Genomic DNA, 13,700 nt, shown 5'->3' on the forward strand with positions numbered 1-13,700 from the left:
GAGGCGGCATGATTCATTTCTCCAGTTCCCTCTCACTGCAATTCAGGTAATGAAAGACTTGAGCTTTGGCAAAGATCCCCTCCATAGCCATTATCAAAAAAAAGAGAAGAAAAGAACTGTAATTAAGCTTACTGGAAACAAAGCTAATCAAACTTGAACAGTAACAAAGGGCAACAGAAACATGTTCACTGTCTCACATCTTCCTTGCTGGCCAAGAGCCCAGATTTTTCATTACATTTTTTTTCTCCCCCCCGTTTCACAATAGCATTAACAAGCCCTGGCCCAGGATGCCTAGCTTTACAAACTGTTTTTGTAGGTCACCTTTTCATGAGGCCAAAAACCCAGCATGTGGAAAGTGTTAAGACTTTCATGTAGTAGAGGAGGTCCTTAAAACTACTACTGTTCAACTCAAAAATCTTGGAGCTTCACAGATCATTAGAGGTTTCTGAACCACAAAGAAGGGCAGAGTTAGCAAAATAAATCAAGAGTTCCTGTGGGATGTCCTAGTGCTTTACACAACAAGAGGCACCGGCACAAAGCAGGCTCAGAATTAAACAACAGGGAGGACTTCTCAAATTGCATGAGGAAAGAGCTGTTTTATAACCTGGAACGTACTCTCCCTTTCTTTAAAGGTTAGGGTCCAGAGGCATGGTACAAAATAATTCAGTTTGTGTCAGGGGCATTGGGAGGAAGGGAAAAGGGAGCACAGAAAGTACTTTAGGGGGAGGGGAAGGAGAGGAATCAACTCAACTGTTCCACCCAACAGGAATAATCTCTTTCACCATGGCAATAAAAGCACTTATCAGCACCTTTTTAATGCCAGATTTTTCACTGCTGTACAGGAGTTTGGTAGCATAAAAAGAAACAATATTCCCTGCCAATTTTCTACATACCAGATGACCAGAGCCAATAAGGATCTCCCAACCATGAGTACTGTCAGCATTTTTTATTTTGTCATTAATCTCATAACACTGTCTTATTTCTTAAGCCTCCAAGTTCTTAAATACAGCGATCACTTAGGAAACCATCTCTTTTGTTTATATCTCCCCAAAAGAGAAAGTTTCTAAGTTCATGTTTACAAAGAAAAGGAGAATTGAAAAATTTAATCTTGAAAGATCTAAATCAGAAGGAAACACACCCGTCAACATTTAAAAAATAAAGGATGGAAAAAGCAAAACATTTTCTGTGAAACCTGCTTTATTACTCAATGTTTGATGCAACACTACCTGTACCTTCTTAACTAGACTAAAAGCAAGAAGTGGAGCAGTGTGTTGAATTTCTTTACTGCAGAACGAGTGACGCTGCAGCGTAAGAATGTAGTTCTACCTGGGACAACGTCGGAGGCACAGTCAGCAGAGGGAGCCCCTTTTACTCCAAGCAAAATGCACAAACAGCACAAATGGTGGACCCCAGTCTTGCACGATACTTATTACTCACAATCAGGAAGGGGAAACCCAAAGCCTAAGCATTTTGCATGGCTCACAGCTTCATTATCTTTGTTTTCCACATAGCAGAAGACATTAAGGTGCCTGAAAATGCATTCTACCTCTTGGCAGGGAAAGGAATCCCCCACTATAAATCCACCATCATACACATGTATACAGGGCTACGGTTCAGATTTGCAGCCTTCCTCCTACCAACCGAACACCTTGCAGAACAGGCCTCTTCCCTCATGTGCTGCTGTGGTAAAAGCACTAGATGTTTACCCAAAAGAACACCACCATCACCTATAAGTAATTATTAGCATTTTTATGTCCTGAGAATTTGAATTCTATCATACTGCTAAGCATTTTTCTTTCAGATACAAAATAGAAAGGGGAAACAAAACAAAAGCAAATGTGGCAGATTTCAGCTTGTGATGTTAAATGTTTCTTAAAGTACAAAGCTTACAGAGCCTGTTATATCCACAAACCGCCTTAGTTTCCCCTATGGCACAGCCCCTTTAAACAAAAGCCACTATTCTTAACTCCCTGTTCTCAGTTTATTCCACAAGCTGTGTAATTCCTGGGAGTTTTCCCTGGCAAGAAAAAAAACCCAACAACAAAAAAACACAGTAATCAAGCACTGCTTCTTTTTTACAGCTGGTTCGAAACAAAAATGACAAAATGAGTGCATCTGTCTACTGAAGTTGTTATTGTCTTGTTCTCACAGAACAGTTATAGCAGCGTATTACAGGATATTTAGGACTGAATAATGTATTTGGGGGCTGATTCTATGCCAAAAGAACACTGTAGATACCGTTCTTACGGTGCCATCTGGGGCAGGAAGCAACGATTAAGGCCAATGATCTGTTGTAGAAGAAGAAAGTTAATTTCATGCTCAGCGTGGCAGGCAAGACACATTAGAAGTATAGTTTACTCTCTGCCAACAGATGATTTTTTTTTTCCTGGTGCACAATCTTTTGCCCTCAAATGGCTCTCTCTAGTGAACCCCACACAACCTGGACAACAATTTTATTAATGTCTGCATTAAGGAACTGAAAACTGCTTTGCACTACTAAGCACTCCAGATCACCCTGACTCTCCTGTAACATGACTCTCTCAACAGGTCAAAGCTGTTCATGTTTATTTACTTCTTGAACTTGAAAATTCAAAGAAAACCGCTGCAATACCTTTTGAAATTGTAATCTCTCTCTCACACACTGTAAATACACACATGAAATGGCACCACTTGGGACAACACTTAGATAACATCCTCAGTTATGTTAGCTACAATCTAGCTGCCCCTGCTCCATTCTGGCCTCCCCCCCCCGCTACATTTGTAATTAATCTTTATTATCCCTGACTAGGATAAGGAAGCAGTGGGGGTGTTGAGGAGGAGAAAATCAAGTAGCAAGACAGAATGCTTGTTCCTCAAATGTAAGCAAGCCACCAGTCTGGCAAAAACTGTCTGTGAGCAGTCTGCGCTGGTTTCCAGTGGATAACTAAGGATAAAATTTGGCCCAAATACACACACACACACACACAATCAAATAACCAATTACATATAGGCCATAAACATCAAGTTTAAACACAGAAGTTGAATTAGGTGCAAAAACTGCTTGAGTTTCACTGCAGTTTGTTTTTCAGTATCTCAGACTTGAGCAATTGCCATAAAACTCGCCACCTGCCAACCAAACCACTTGTCTCCACATCTCCCTCCCTTTCAAAAAAATAATTCCTTTGTCTGCTCCATACAGGAATTTTTAAAAGTTAGCATTCCCACTGCATAGATAAGAAAGAGGGACTAACCAGCACCAGGCAGACACCATCTGAAGCATATATTCAGCACTGATATGTTGCTCGTCCAAAGAGACTTGCATTGTGTTGTCTCCTTTGGTCCCATCCTGCTCCCCCCCAAACAGACACCACCATCGTAGAATGCATGTTCATGCATAACAGAAGTCCTTAACTTGCCATAAAACAAAGCCATTGACTCATGTATATCTTTCATAGATTAAATCAAGTACTTGTAGGATGAGATTTGTGCAACACCACTTTTACATCAATGCAACTACTATAAAGGACATCAAAGCTTATCTTCCTGCTTTGCCACAGACGTTTTTGGTTGCCCTGAGCAAGTCACTAGGTTTGCTTCTGACTCAGCTCTTTAACTTGTAAAAACTTCAACTCCACACCCAACAGTACTGTACATTAAGTCTACAATCAAAGATCATGAGATCCTTAGATATCAGTTGTGGGTCTGTTAGTACCACACAGAGGATTACGTGGAGAATATTCCTCTATTAAGCCATTAAAAAATCAGACACCAGGCAGGATTACAGAGATTAATTTATTCAAGGAGTTACCCACATTTTATAACATTAGCACTGTTCTAAGACAAGATGTCCCACAAACATCACTGTTGCTTATGCAACTTTTATTTTTGCCTTTCTGAAAGCCATCTTCAAGTTTTAAAGCGTATCTTCAGTCCCTAACTGGATGGGAAACAAACAACATGAAGGGTTTGGTGCACAGCATCCATGGAAGAGAATCTTGCCGGGATAAGAAACTCAACCATGAAAATGAACCGCACAAATTCTCAAACAGATACCTATTTTATGTACCTGAGATTCACAGGACCTTAGGATTGATGTCCGAGTATTTGATACAATCTGACAACTGCTAAAAAAGAAGAAAAGGTAGTATTTTTTTCTCGCAGGGAATGAAAAATACAGAAAAGTACACAGCTGCTGACCAACAAAAATATTTTAACCAGAGTCACGCATACCCTTTCAGCATAGATGCAAAAAAAGAGAATTGACAATAAGAAAATAAACAAAACAAAATGCCATATGATGGTGAATTATAAACAGAAGGTAAGGAAAATAGTGTAACAGAACTATGAGGAGTCACAAAAGCATTGTGTTCTCTCAGTTGTTGAGGAAGACTCAGACAATATTGCATCAATTTCCCAAATAATCTTGGCTTAGTTCTTCAACTACATACCCTTCACTACAAAGCAGAAATTGTCCTTTTTGGCTCTCTGACAGAACTCAATGCAATTGCCTAATGGTCCTCTTTTGCTTGCAACAATATTTTACCCCTACCTACCTCTAAACCTTCAGAGAAAAATAAACAATGAATCTCAATCTTGTAATGTAAAATAATAAAAAACCCCAGAGTGCAGAGTTGATTTATTACCTATGCTAAATGCAATTCTAGAGTCCAGTTGGCACAGTGAATACACCTGGTTTTATGCTCTTCACCTACAAAGGTTTTTTAGCAAGAAACTCTAATGAGCAGTCCAGTTTTTGAGCTGATGCCATTGTAAATTACCTTTAGAATACAAAAGTAAAATAATACAATTGAAAGAGACTAAGATAATTCATTTAAGAGATTTAAAACAAATAAAAACAAAGCACATTAGGTACTTTCTTTCTTTGGTTTTACTTGCTTCAGCTGAAATCAAGACACACAGGTACGCGAAAGAGTATTTTGGTCTTTGGAAGATGTAACTATAGTCATTAATCGGACGACCACACACTAGTGGCACTGGGCCCTGAAAGTGAACAATCAATGTAAAAAGGCAGTTCACAGAGCAAGGATTTAAGAGATAAGCAATATATATCTTCAGGATATGTTCAGTCGAAAGAAGAAACTCAAGAAACTGAAACAAAAGGAACACGCATGGTGTATAAACCATGAAGCTGGAACTGTGGCGCAAGCTTGTCCAATAAAGTATACAGTCGGCAGCTCTACTCACCTGTAAGACCTGAAGTCAGTTTTAGAGATGAAGACGACATGGTGTATACTAGAGTTAAACCTTTATGTCTCTTTAAAGACCTTTCCAAACCTTCTGTTTTATTAGCCAATAAAATGATGACATTTGCAATAGGTTTAACAGTTAAACTTTTAAAAACAAGCCAAATCACAGTGAACACATATACTGAACACCCCTTACAGATGACCTGGTCTTTGTAAACAGCGTTCAGCTCAGTGCCACTTAAATTTAGGAATATTTCCATCTGAGCTCAGCTCTTATGAGCTCAGCATTTCATTAAATTCTTTGGCTTACTTATTCTGCTCCTGGTGAGAAGCGTGAACTGAATTACTGTATGCCTCCTCAGTACAGTGCTTTACCTTACAGCCAAACATATTAACGTAGCGTTCTCCCTCAATCAGCTAAGGTAGCCACACTCAAAACAAAACACACACACAAAAAAAGGCACCATGCTCCCTACCGACGAGTTTGCTATGCAAATGAATCAATGGTTTCACTTACACAGGAAAAGCAACTAACTGATGCCTCTGCCCATTTTTCAAAATGGACTGAAGCCCAGTAGGATATCTGCTATGACTAAAAAAAAAAGTCTTAGGCTATCATTTTTCAAATGTGAAGCCTATAGTCCCTGTTTTAGCAAGAACAAAACCCTCCAACTGTAATATCCATGCAATGGAAGCACTAGCAGCAGTGAGCAGAGATGAAATGAAAAGAAGCAGTGGCTGTTTATGTTGGCAGTCGCTTCAAACTCTAATGGAAAATTTCAGCTCTGACTGCATCTAGGCTAGAACAAGTTATTAAGGAAAAAGGTTCAGCTTTCAAACAGAAAAGGCTTACATAGCTTGTCCCTTTCTGAAGCCTCCTGCAGCAAAGACACGTCAGGAAATAAGATGCCTTGACTATGCAATGTATTAATACCCTATCATTAGGGGAATATACCATCAAATAAAATATATTTCCTTTGGGAAAGGAGAACAGCGATAACGCCCATGCCACAGACACAAACTCAGCTATTGGTACAAATAAGTTATACCACTAAATGCAAATATTAAAAAGCTGATGTAGGGCTAACAAATCACTTTACACTAACGGACCAAAATACATTCACCTAACTATCCCCCTCTTTTGATCAAAGGAAAACTGCTATTTGAACAATTATGTCGAGGGAGAATCTTTACCTTTCGTACGCTCATGAGAATTTTGCACAAATATTACCAAGGCTGTTTGTTGACATGAATAGCATACAGTCTGTCCTCAGAGAGGACAAACACCTTGCCAGCCTGCACATATGGCAACTGCAGTGACCTTTCAGCTACCACACATTTGCACTATATTTAAGAGCTACTCAGGAAACCAATATTGTATATTATGTAACACAAGATTAAGCATTAATGAGGCAAGAATTAAATTGTTTATCTAAACCCCAATCTAAAATTAAACCGAAGTTTATGCTGAAAGCTCACACTGCACTCATTTTGTCTCCTAACATTAACACAGCACAGCTTATTTAGTCTCTGAGATAAATCCCAACAGCATTTCATTTGGAGAGAAGGATTTTACTATCGGAATATATAGTTCTTAGGCGCATAAATACAGCACATTGCAGGTATTTTGATCTAAGGAAAACAGTTGATATTCATGACTTCTATTTACACAGTGTTTTAAAGCTAAATACAGAAGCATCCACCCAGAGGCAAGACCTTTCGATTGCACCCCATGACCTCTTGCTAAGCAGCCAAACAAAAAAACCCCAAACAAAACAAAACAAATCACACACACCAAAGATACCTATGCGCTCAATAGGGAAATTCAAAACAAAATTAGACCAAAGTCTGCATGCCTCCATAAAGATTCACTGTCCTCTTTTTAGACTTCTCACTAAGCACGCAGCTCTACAAGGCTCACTAAGGAGCTTCAGCCTGCCAGAAAAAAGACAAGCAGACAATGCGAGCCCCCACACAGTCACTGTACCATAAACCTTCCCTGAAGAACGCAGGAGTCATTCGAGACCCCCAAAACGTTCAGATAGGTGTCATCTCCAGTTTTAAGAATAGGTAAAAGAGGTCAAAAGTACTTGGGCCTATTCCCATGAAAGACACAGTGTTTCCAAAACCTCGATTCAATTGCAGCACATGCCATGGCTATCTACTGATATAACACGATATTATTCTTAAACTTCTGTAAGGCTGCCAAAGGGACAATCACAAACATCCCCCTCCATTTCTAGTGGCCAACTAACCGGCATAAGATGTTTGAGTTCCGCTGGTCAGACTACACATCTGACATAAAGCAGGCTGCAGGAACTCCAGCCAGAGGAAAACAAATCTGTTCTTCTGGGACCACGGCCTTAAATAGTTCAGGCAAACTGAAACTGCACCCTAACTGAAGCCTACAGAAGTGTTTCTGAGTGACCAGCGCAAGGGTAGGCTGGGTAGAACAGGACCCAGCTCTAAATCCGAGCAAGCTGACACCACGACCTGGCGTCCTCCTCCTCCTGGAAAGGAGAACAGCGATAACGCCCATGCCACAGACACAAACTCAGCTATTGGTACAAATAAGTTATACCACTAAATGCAAATATTAAAAAGCTGATGTAGGGCTAACAAATCACTTTACACTAACGGACCAAAATACATTCACCTAACTATCCCCCTCTTTTGATCAAAGGAAAACTGCTATTTGAACAATTATGTCGAGGGAGAATCTTTACCTTTCGTACGCTCATGAGAATTTTGCACAAATATTACCAAGGCTGTTTGTTGACATGAATAGCATACAGTCTGTCCTCAGAGAGGACAAACACCTTGCCAGCCTGCACATATGGCAACTGCAGTGACCTTTCAGCTACCACACATTTGCACTATATTTAAGAGCTACTCAGGAAACCAATATTGTATATTATGTAACACAAGATTAAGCATTAATGAGGCAAGAATTAAATTGTTTATCTAAACCCCAATCTAAAATTAAACCGAAGTTTATGCTGAAAGCTCACACTGCACTCATTTTGTCTCCTAACATTAACACAGCACAGCTTATTTAGTCTCTGAGATAAATCCCAACAGCATTTCATTTGGAGAGAAGGATTTTACTATGAGAGAATATTTTTCCTAAAGAAGAAAGTGATGCATATATAGTTCTTAGGCGCATAAATACAGCACATTGCAGGTATTTTGATCTAAGGAAAACAGTTGATATTCATGACTTCTATTTACACAGTGTTTTAAAGCTAAATACAGAAGCATCCACCCAGAGGCAAGACCTTTCGATTGCACCCCATGACCTCTTGCTAAGCAGCCAAACAAAAAAACCCCAAACAAAACAAAACAAATCACACACACCAAAGATACCTATGCGCTCAATAGGGAAATTCAAAACAAAATTAGACCAAAGTCTGCATGCCTCCATAAAGATTCACTGTCCTCTTTTTAGACTTCTCACTAAGCACGCAGCTCTACAAGGCTCACTAAGGAGCTTCAGCCTGCCAGAAAAAAGACAAGCAGACAATGAGACCACAGCCACAGTCACTGTACCATAAACCTTCCCTGAAGAATGCAGGAGTCATTCGAGACCCCCAAAACGTTCAGATAGGTGTCATCCCCAGTTTTAAGAATAGGTAAAAGAGGTCAAAAGTACTTGGGCCTATTCCCATGAAAGACACAGTGTTTCCAAAACCTCGATTCAATTGCAGCACATGCCATGGCTATCTACTGATATAACACGATATTATTCTTAAACTTCTGTAAGGCTGCCAAAGGGACAATCACAAACATCCCCCTCCATTTCTAGTGGCCAACTAACCGGCATAAGATGTTTGAGTTCCGCTGGTCAGACTACACATCTGACATAAAGCAGGCTGCAGGAACTCCAGCCAGAGGAAAACAAATCTGTTCTTCTGGGACCACGGCCTTAAATAGTTCAGGCAAACTGAAACTGCACCCTAACTGAAGCCTACAGAAGTGTTTCTGAGTGACCAGCGCAAGGGTAGGCTGGGTAGAACAGGACCCAGCTCTAAATCCGAGCAAGCTGACACCACGACCTGGCGTCCTCCTCCTCCTGCTCTGACTGGACATTATGGCTCTGCACAAGCTCACATTCATTCCATGTTTCTATTTACCTTCTGCATGCCACTAACACAGAGTTAAGCTATTTACAAGAACAAAATAAGTCAATCCCTGATCCTGTAGGCATTTAAGTACATTTATCTCAGGCCTATCGCAATGCTGGTGCTTCTGAAACTCTCGAATTCAAGTAGCTCAGTGTAATCACCTAAAGAATTCAGAGCAGGAGAATTTTAAATACTTTCAAAATCCCGTATTATCACGAAGTTTTAGCAAATTAAAACTTTTTCCCCCCACAAAACAGAGGGGGGGGAATCACATTTAAAGCCAAATCAGATACTTAGGAAGACTTGTTGCCAGCTGCATACCTTGCATTCTCACAACATATGAATCTAAATGAAAGTTATTAATGAAAACTGTTCATGTCGCATAGGCACCTCCAAAATTTATTTCCCAGCTTACCACGTAGAAGAATCGAAAGTGCCGCTAAGCACGAACCAAATGAGAGTGGGATACTTGAACTGTGCCATCCAACTGCAGCTATAACCGACTAAGATAAAACTATTCAGGAGAAAGGGGAAAGGAAGAAAGATACATGGGAACAGAGGAGAAGATGTATTTAAGACAGAGTTCAATGGAAACCCAAGGAAGTTTCAGAAGTTTTATTTAAGCTCGTCTACATGGAGGCACTTTTTCCCCAGAGTATCACAAGGTTAACACTTACTGATCCAGCCTTAAAACTTATGGCTTTCCTTGACCTGTTTCAGCATTCCCATTTCAGCAGAGGGCCAGCTCAGGTAAGAGCTGATTTTAGTTCCTGTGTCTTGCTCACAAAAGCTTGAAGAGGATGCTACAGCTATTCGCACTCATGCTCACTGGGAACCCCTCTTAGACATAAACTTTGAAATAAACTGAAAATTTGAAATAAACTGGAAGAGTGAAGACCTAAACACACAGCTTTGACAGGCGGCAAATATTTTCTTTCATAATGATTTTTTTCTTGCTGGTTATTCCTTTAGAAGAAACAATTGAAAAAAATGTTGAAAAACGATGGTAAACTGGTTAAAACACACATTGACAAATACACGGTTTTCTTAGAAGATACGGTACATTAACTGTAGAGAGGAAAAAATAGCAAAAGGACAACTCAAATAGGACATTCCTTAACACGCTTGTGAAAACTTAGTACAGTATGGCCTAATTCTCATCTCTCACCATGGCCGCTTTACACCTTCCAAGATTATAAGAGAAACACAATGTCATAGTCACCTCTGTATTCTGACTTTGTGTACAGTAGCAGCAGCATGATTTAATACCAAATAGGCCTAGTCTCTATAATAATTTTGTATTTCTATTGTATTACTTATCTTCCACTAGTGCAATGTTCCAACCACAGGGCTTAAGGCGATATTAGAAGAGTTCTCCCCCAGTGAAAGCAGCACAAATATTTGTCTAGAAAAGGCACGCGTTATACAAGAAGCATGATAATAAGGAGATTTAACTTTAAGTGGGTTTTGCACAGAGGCAAAACCCCTGGCTCCCCTCCCCACAGGCTTCAGTGACTGGTAAGGTAAACTCCAATAAATTAGAGATGTGCAGGACGTATTGACCTATAGCCTGGTTTCCATTCAGGGCAAGTCACTTCAAGAATGCCCCGACTCATTTTCAAGTAGCTTTTGCAGAACTCGGGAGTAGTGCTTTTGCATCCATATAATAATTTTTAGAGTTTCATCTCATGTTAATACGGTGGCTAAACAGGAAAATAAGGCCTTTTTTTCTAGTGTTTCTGGAATTGCTAGAGGGTTACTTCAGACTGCAACAGAAAAATGGCAGGCAAAGTATCTGAAATTATTCTGCTGATGAAAAAATACAGACAAATTAATTCCACATCCTTGTAATTTACATTAGTCGTTATTCCACTTTAAGGAGGAAAAGCAAAACTGGATAGTCAAATATCATTTATGGCAGCCTTTATTCTGCATGTCTTACTATAGCAAAACTGCTGTAAATTTTGTCTGAAAAAGACTGGGAATTAAAAGAAAGCAGAAGTGAGACCGGTGGGCAAAAATAGGAAACAGAGATTAAACAATCCGTTGTAGGTCAAAGGTTATTTGTAGATCAGTTACCACTAGGGGCTAAAAAAGCCTGCTCAAAACCATCAACACGCTGCTTCCCAGTTGCTCAAACCTAGTATTTAGTCTTCTCTATACAAAAAATTTAGACCTAATGAAACAAAAATGTAACACTTGGAAAAATGATAGCTTATATAAAGTTTCCCACCACTTGCAAACTTGCAAAAGTTTTACAAAAAGCCTTAGGCCTGATACCCAAGTTCAAACGTAGAACTCAAGGAGTACAAACAGGGTCAGACACCTGCCCCCAACTCGCAGTTCTTTAGTTTTTCTTTTTCTTTCTCCTGCAAACTGTTTTTCTCTATCACAAAGAGACAAATTTTGTATTTAAAAGCGTAATTCATAGTTGCTGTAATTCAAACTTTAGAAGACTACTTTTGCCTCTCACTAACTTTACCATCAGCAGAATTCATTTCTGAAGTAAACACCAATTTGTTCTAAATCCATTCCTAGGAGATATTCTAAAGAAAAGAGAAAAGAACTGCTTAAGCTATGCGCTGGATTTGTTAGATGTTGCTAAGAAGCATACTATTTCAGCATTCCTTCTAAGCTGTCATCTTTCCAACACTGGGCCTTCACACCTCAAAATCCAACAGAATACTAAAGCGAAGTCTACCTACGCTTATCGGTAATTAAGTTTTCCCGTCGTTCTCAATGGGAGAGCCAGTGAACATATACACCAACTGAGGCACTCCAGGAATCATTTCGTCCTCTCCTTTCTATTTGACTTACGTGGTGTTACTAACTATTTACCAATGAAAGACTGTGATATCACAGCATTGTCTCACAAGAACACCTCAGAAGAGAATGGAAACATCCTACACCAAGTGATAGGTTTTAAAATATTTTTACAGTAACGTTCTTCCCCGCTGAACATCCAAATTCCACACGCACAAAAGTCTAAACAACCAGTTGTACTTTAAATAAATATTTTCCAATAACACATTGCTAGAAAACAGTCTAACTCAATTTTCACTGAGTTATCTCCCTTCTAAATTCTGAACAAATATGAAAACCGCTTTCCAAAACCGCCCTCCCCAGCAGTTAAATGACACCTGCAGAACAGAAACCGAAGCTTCTAGAGAAGCTTGGCAATTAGGACTAATGGAAAAGTAACTAGATTCCCAAGGCTTCCCAAACCCTCTTTCCTTTGAAGTCGTCAACTGCTCCTCCCTGTCCACCTTCTTTCCAGGCACTCACCAGGGTTTCCAGCAGAATGACAGTTGTGTGAGCTTTATGAAGTTCAGTAGAGTAACAAGCCCCAGATCAGTTCAGAAACTGAAGTTACACGCTTGCTGTCCACATGTTTCAGGAACGTGAAGAGTTAAATACAACAACTGAATTCTGCAGGTCGTAGGAGCAGGCACATACCTCAGTCTTCCAGATTCAATTAGATTTTGTTTTAGGCTTTCTTTAATTACCCACTGCCATTTGAGCCCAACTGGGTGACATAAATGTATTATCCCATCATAATGTCAGAATTTAAAATTAGATTTGGTCTCCATAAATACACTTCATCCAACCTTAGCAACTCTGTCCAGCAATGATGACTATTTTATGTAACATCTTTCACACAGTAAAACCTAAAAACTGCACTAAAAATTACAGCTACCTTTTCTGGCCATAGATTTCTCCTCCATTTATCTGAAGAGAATTCAGTTCAGGGTGAAAAGGAAATAGTTTCGCAACATCAAACACTGAAGCAGCAACAGAAAAAGCAAATTACATAAAGTCCAAATGTACTTACAGTCTCCTTATTTGGAAGCAACTCCTTTCGGATCCTGAAGAAGTTCTTGCCGTACTGCCTCAACCCCTTAATAAAACGTTTCTGTGATAAAAGATAACAAAAATAGTATGTCAGCAGAAGGGGGGGGAGGGAAAAAAGAAATCTTGTTAATCAGCACAACAGCCAAACAATGTTCTTAGCTTAAGGACTGTCGACAGAAGAAAACGTATACCTACACAGCAACTGAAAACAGACAGGGGAAAAAAGGCTTTGAAAAGATACCGAAAAATTCAAACCACATTCCCTTCCACGTCAAACTTCCAACATTTGAAGCTTAAAAAAAAGTCAGTACCACAGTCAGTTCTTCTCCAAAACGACCGAAGTATTCTGCCGCACGTCTCTTTCGAAGTCTGTTTTTCAACTAAGAAGCAGCAGGCGAAGGAAAATACGCAACGCTGATTTTCAGGGGAGGAAAGTGACTCTCCAGAGAAGGCGCTGCAGGGGTTAAAGAGTCCTCGCAGACGCCAGCCCTCCGGATTCACCCTTCCCGATTTTCGGAGGAATACCAGCAAGCGGCTT

At 39.8% G+C, this 13,700-nt stretch overlaps 1 protein-coding gene across 1 annotated transcript in view; it reads right to left on the reverse strand.

Moving 5' to 3' along the window:
* Positions 1-13,700, reverse strand: part of RERE (arginine-glutamic acid dipeptide (RE) repeats) — a 181,432-nt gene that overhangs the window by 45,344 nt on the left and 122,388 nt on the right. The window contains 1 exon segment of the mRNA XM_009325270.1: positions 13,143-13,223. Coding sequence (XP_009323545.1) covers positions 13,143-13,223 — 81 coding nt within the window.

The sequence above is a fragment of the Pygoscelis adeliae genome, unplaced genomic scaffold (genome assembly GCF_000699105.1).
Source record: "Pygoscelis adeliae isolate BGI_AS28 unplaced genomic scaffold, ASM69910v1 Scaffold36, whole genome shotgun sequence".
Classification (NCBI taxonomy): Eukaryota; Metazoa; Chordata; class Aves; order Sphenisciformes; family Spheniscidae; genus Pygoscelis; species Pygoscelis adeliae.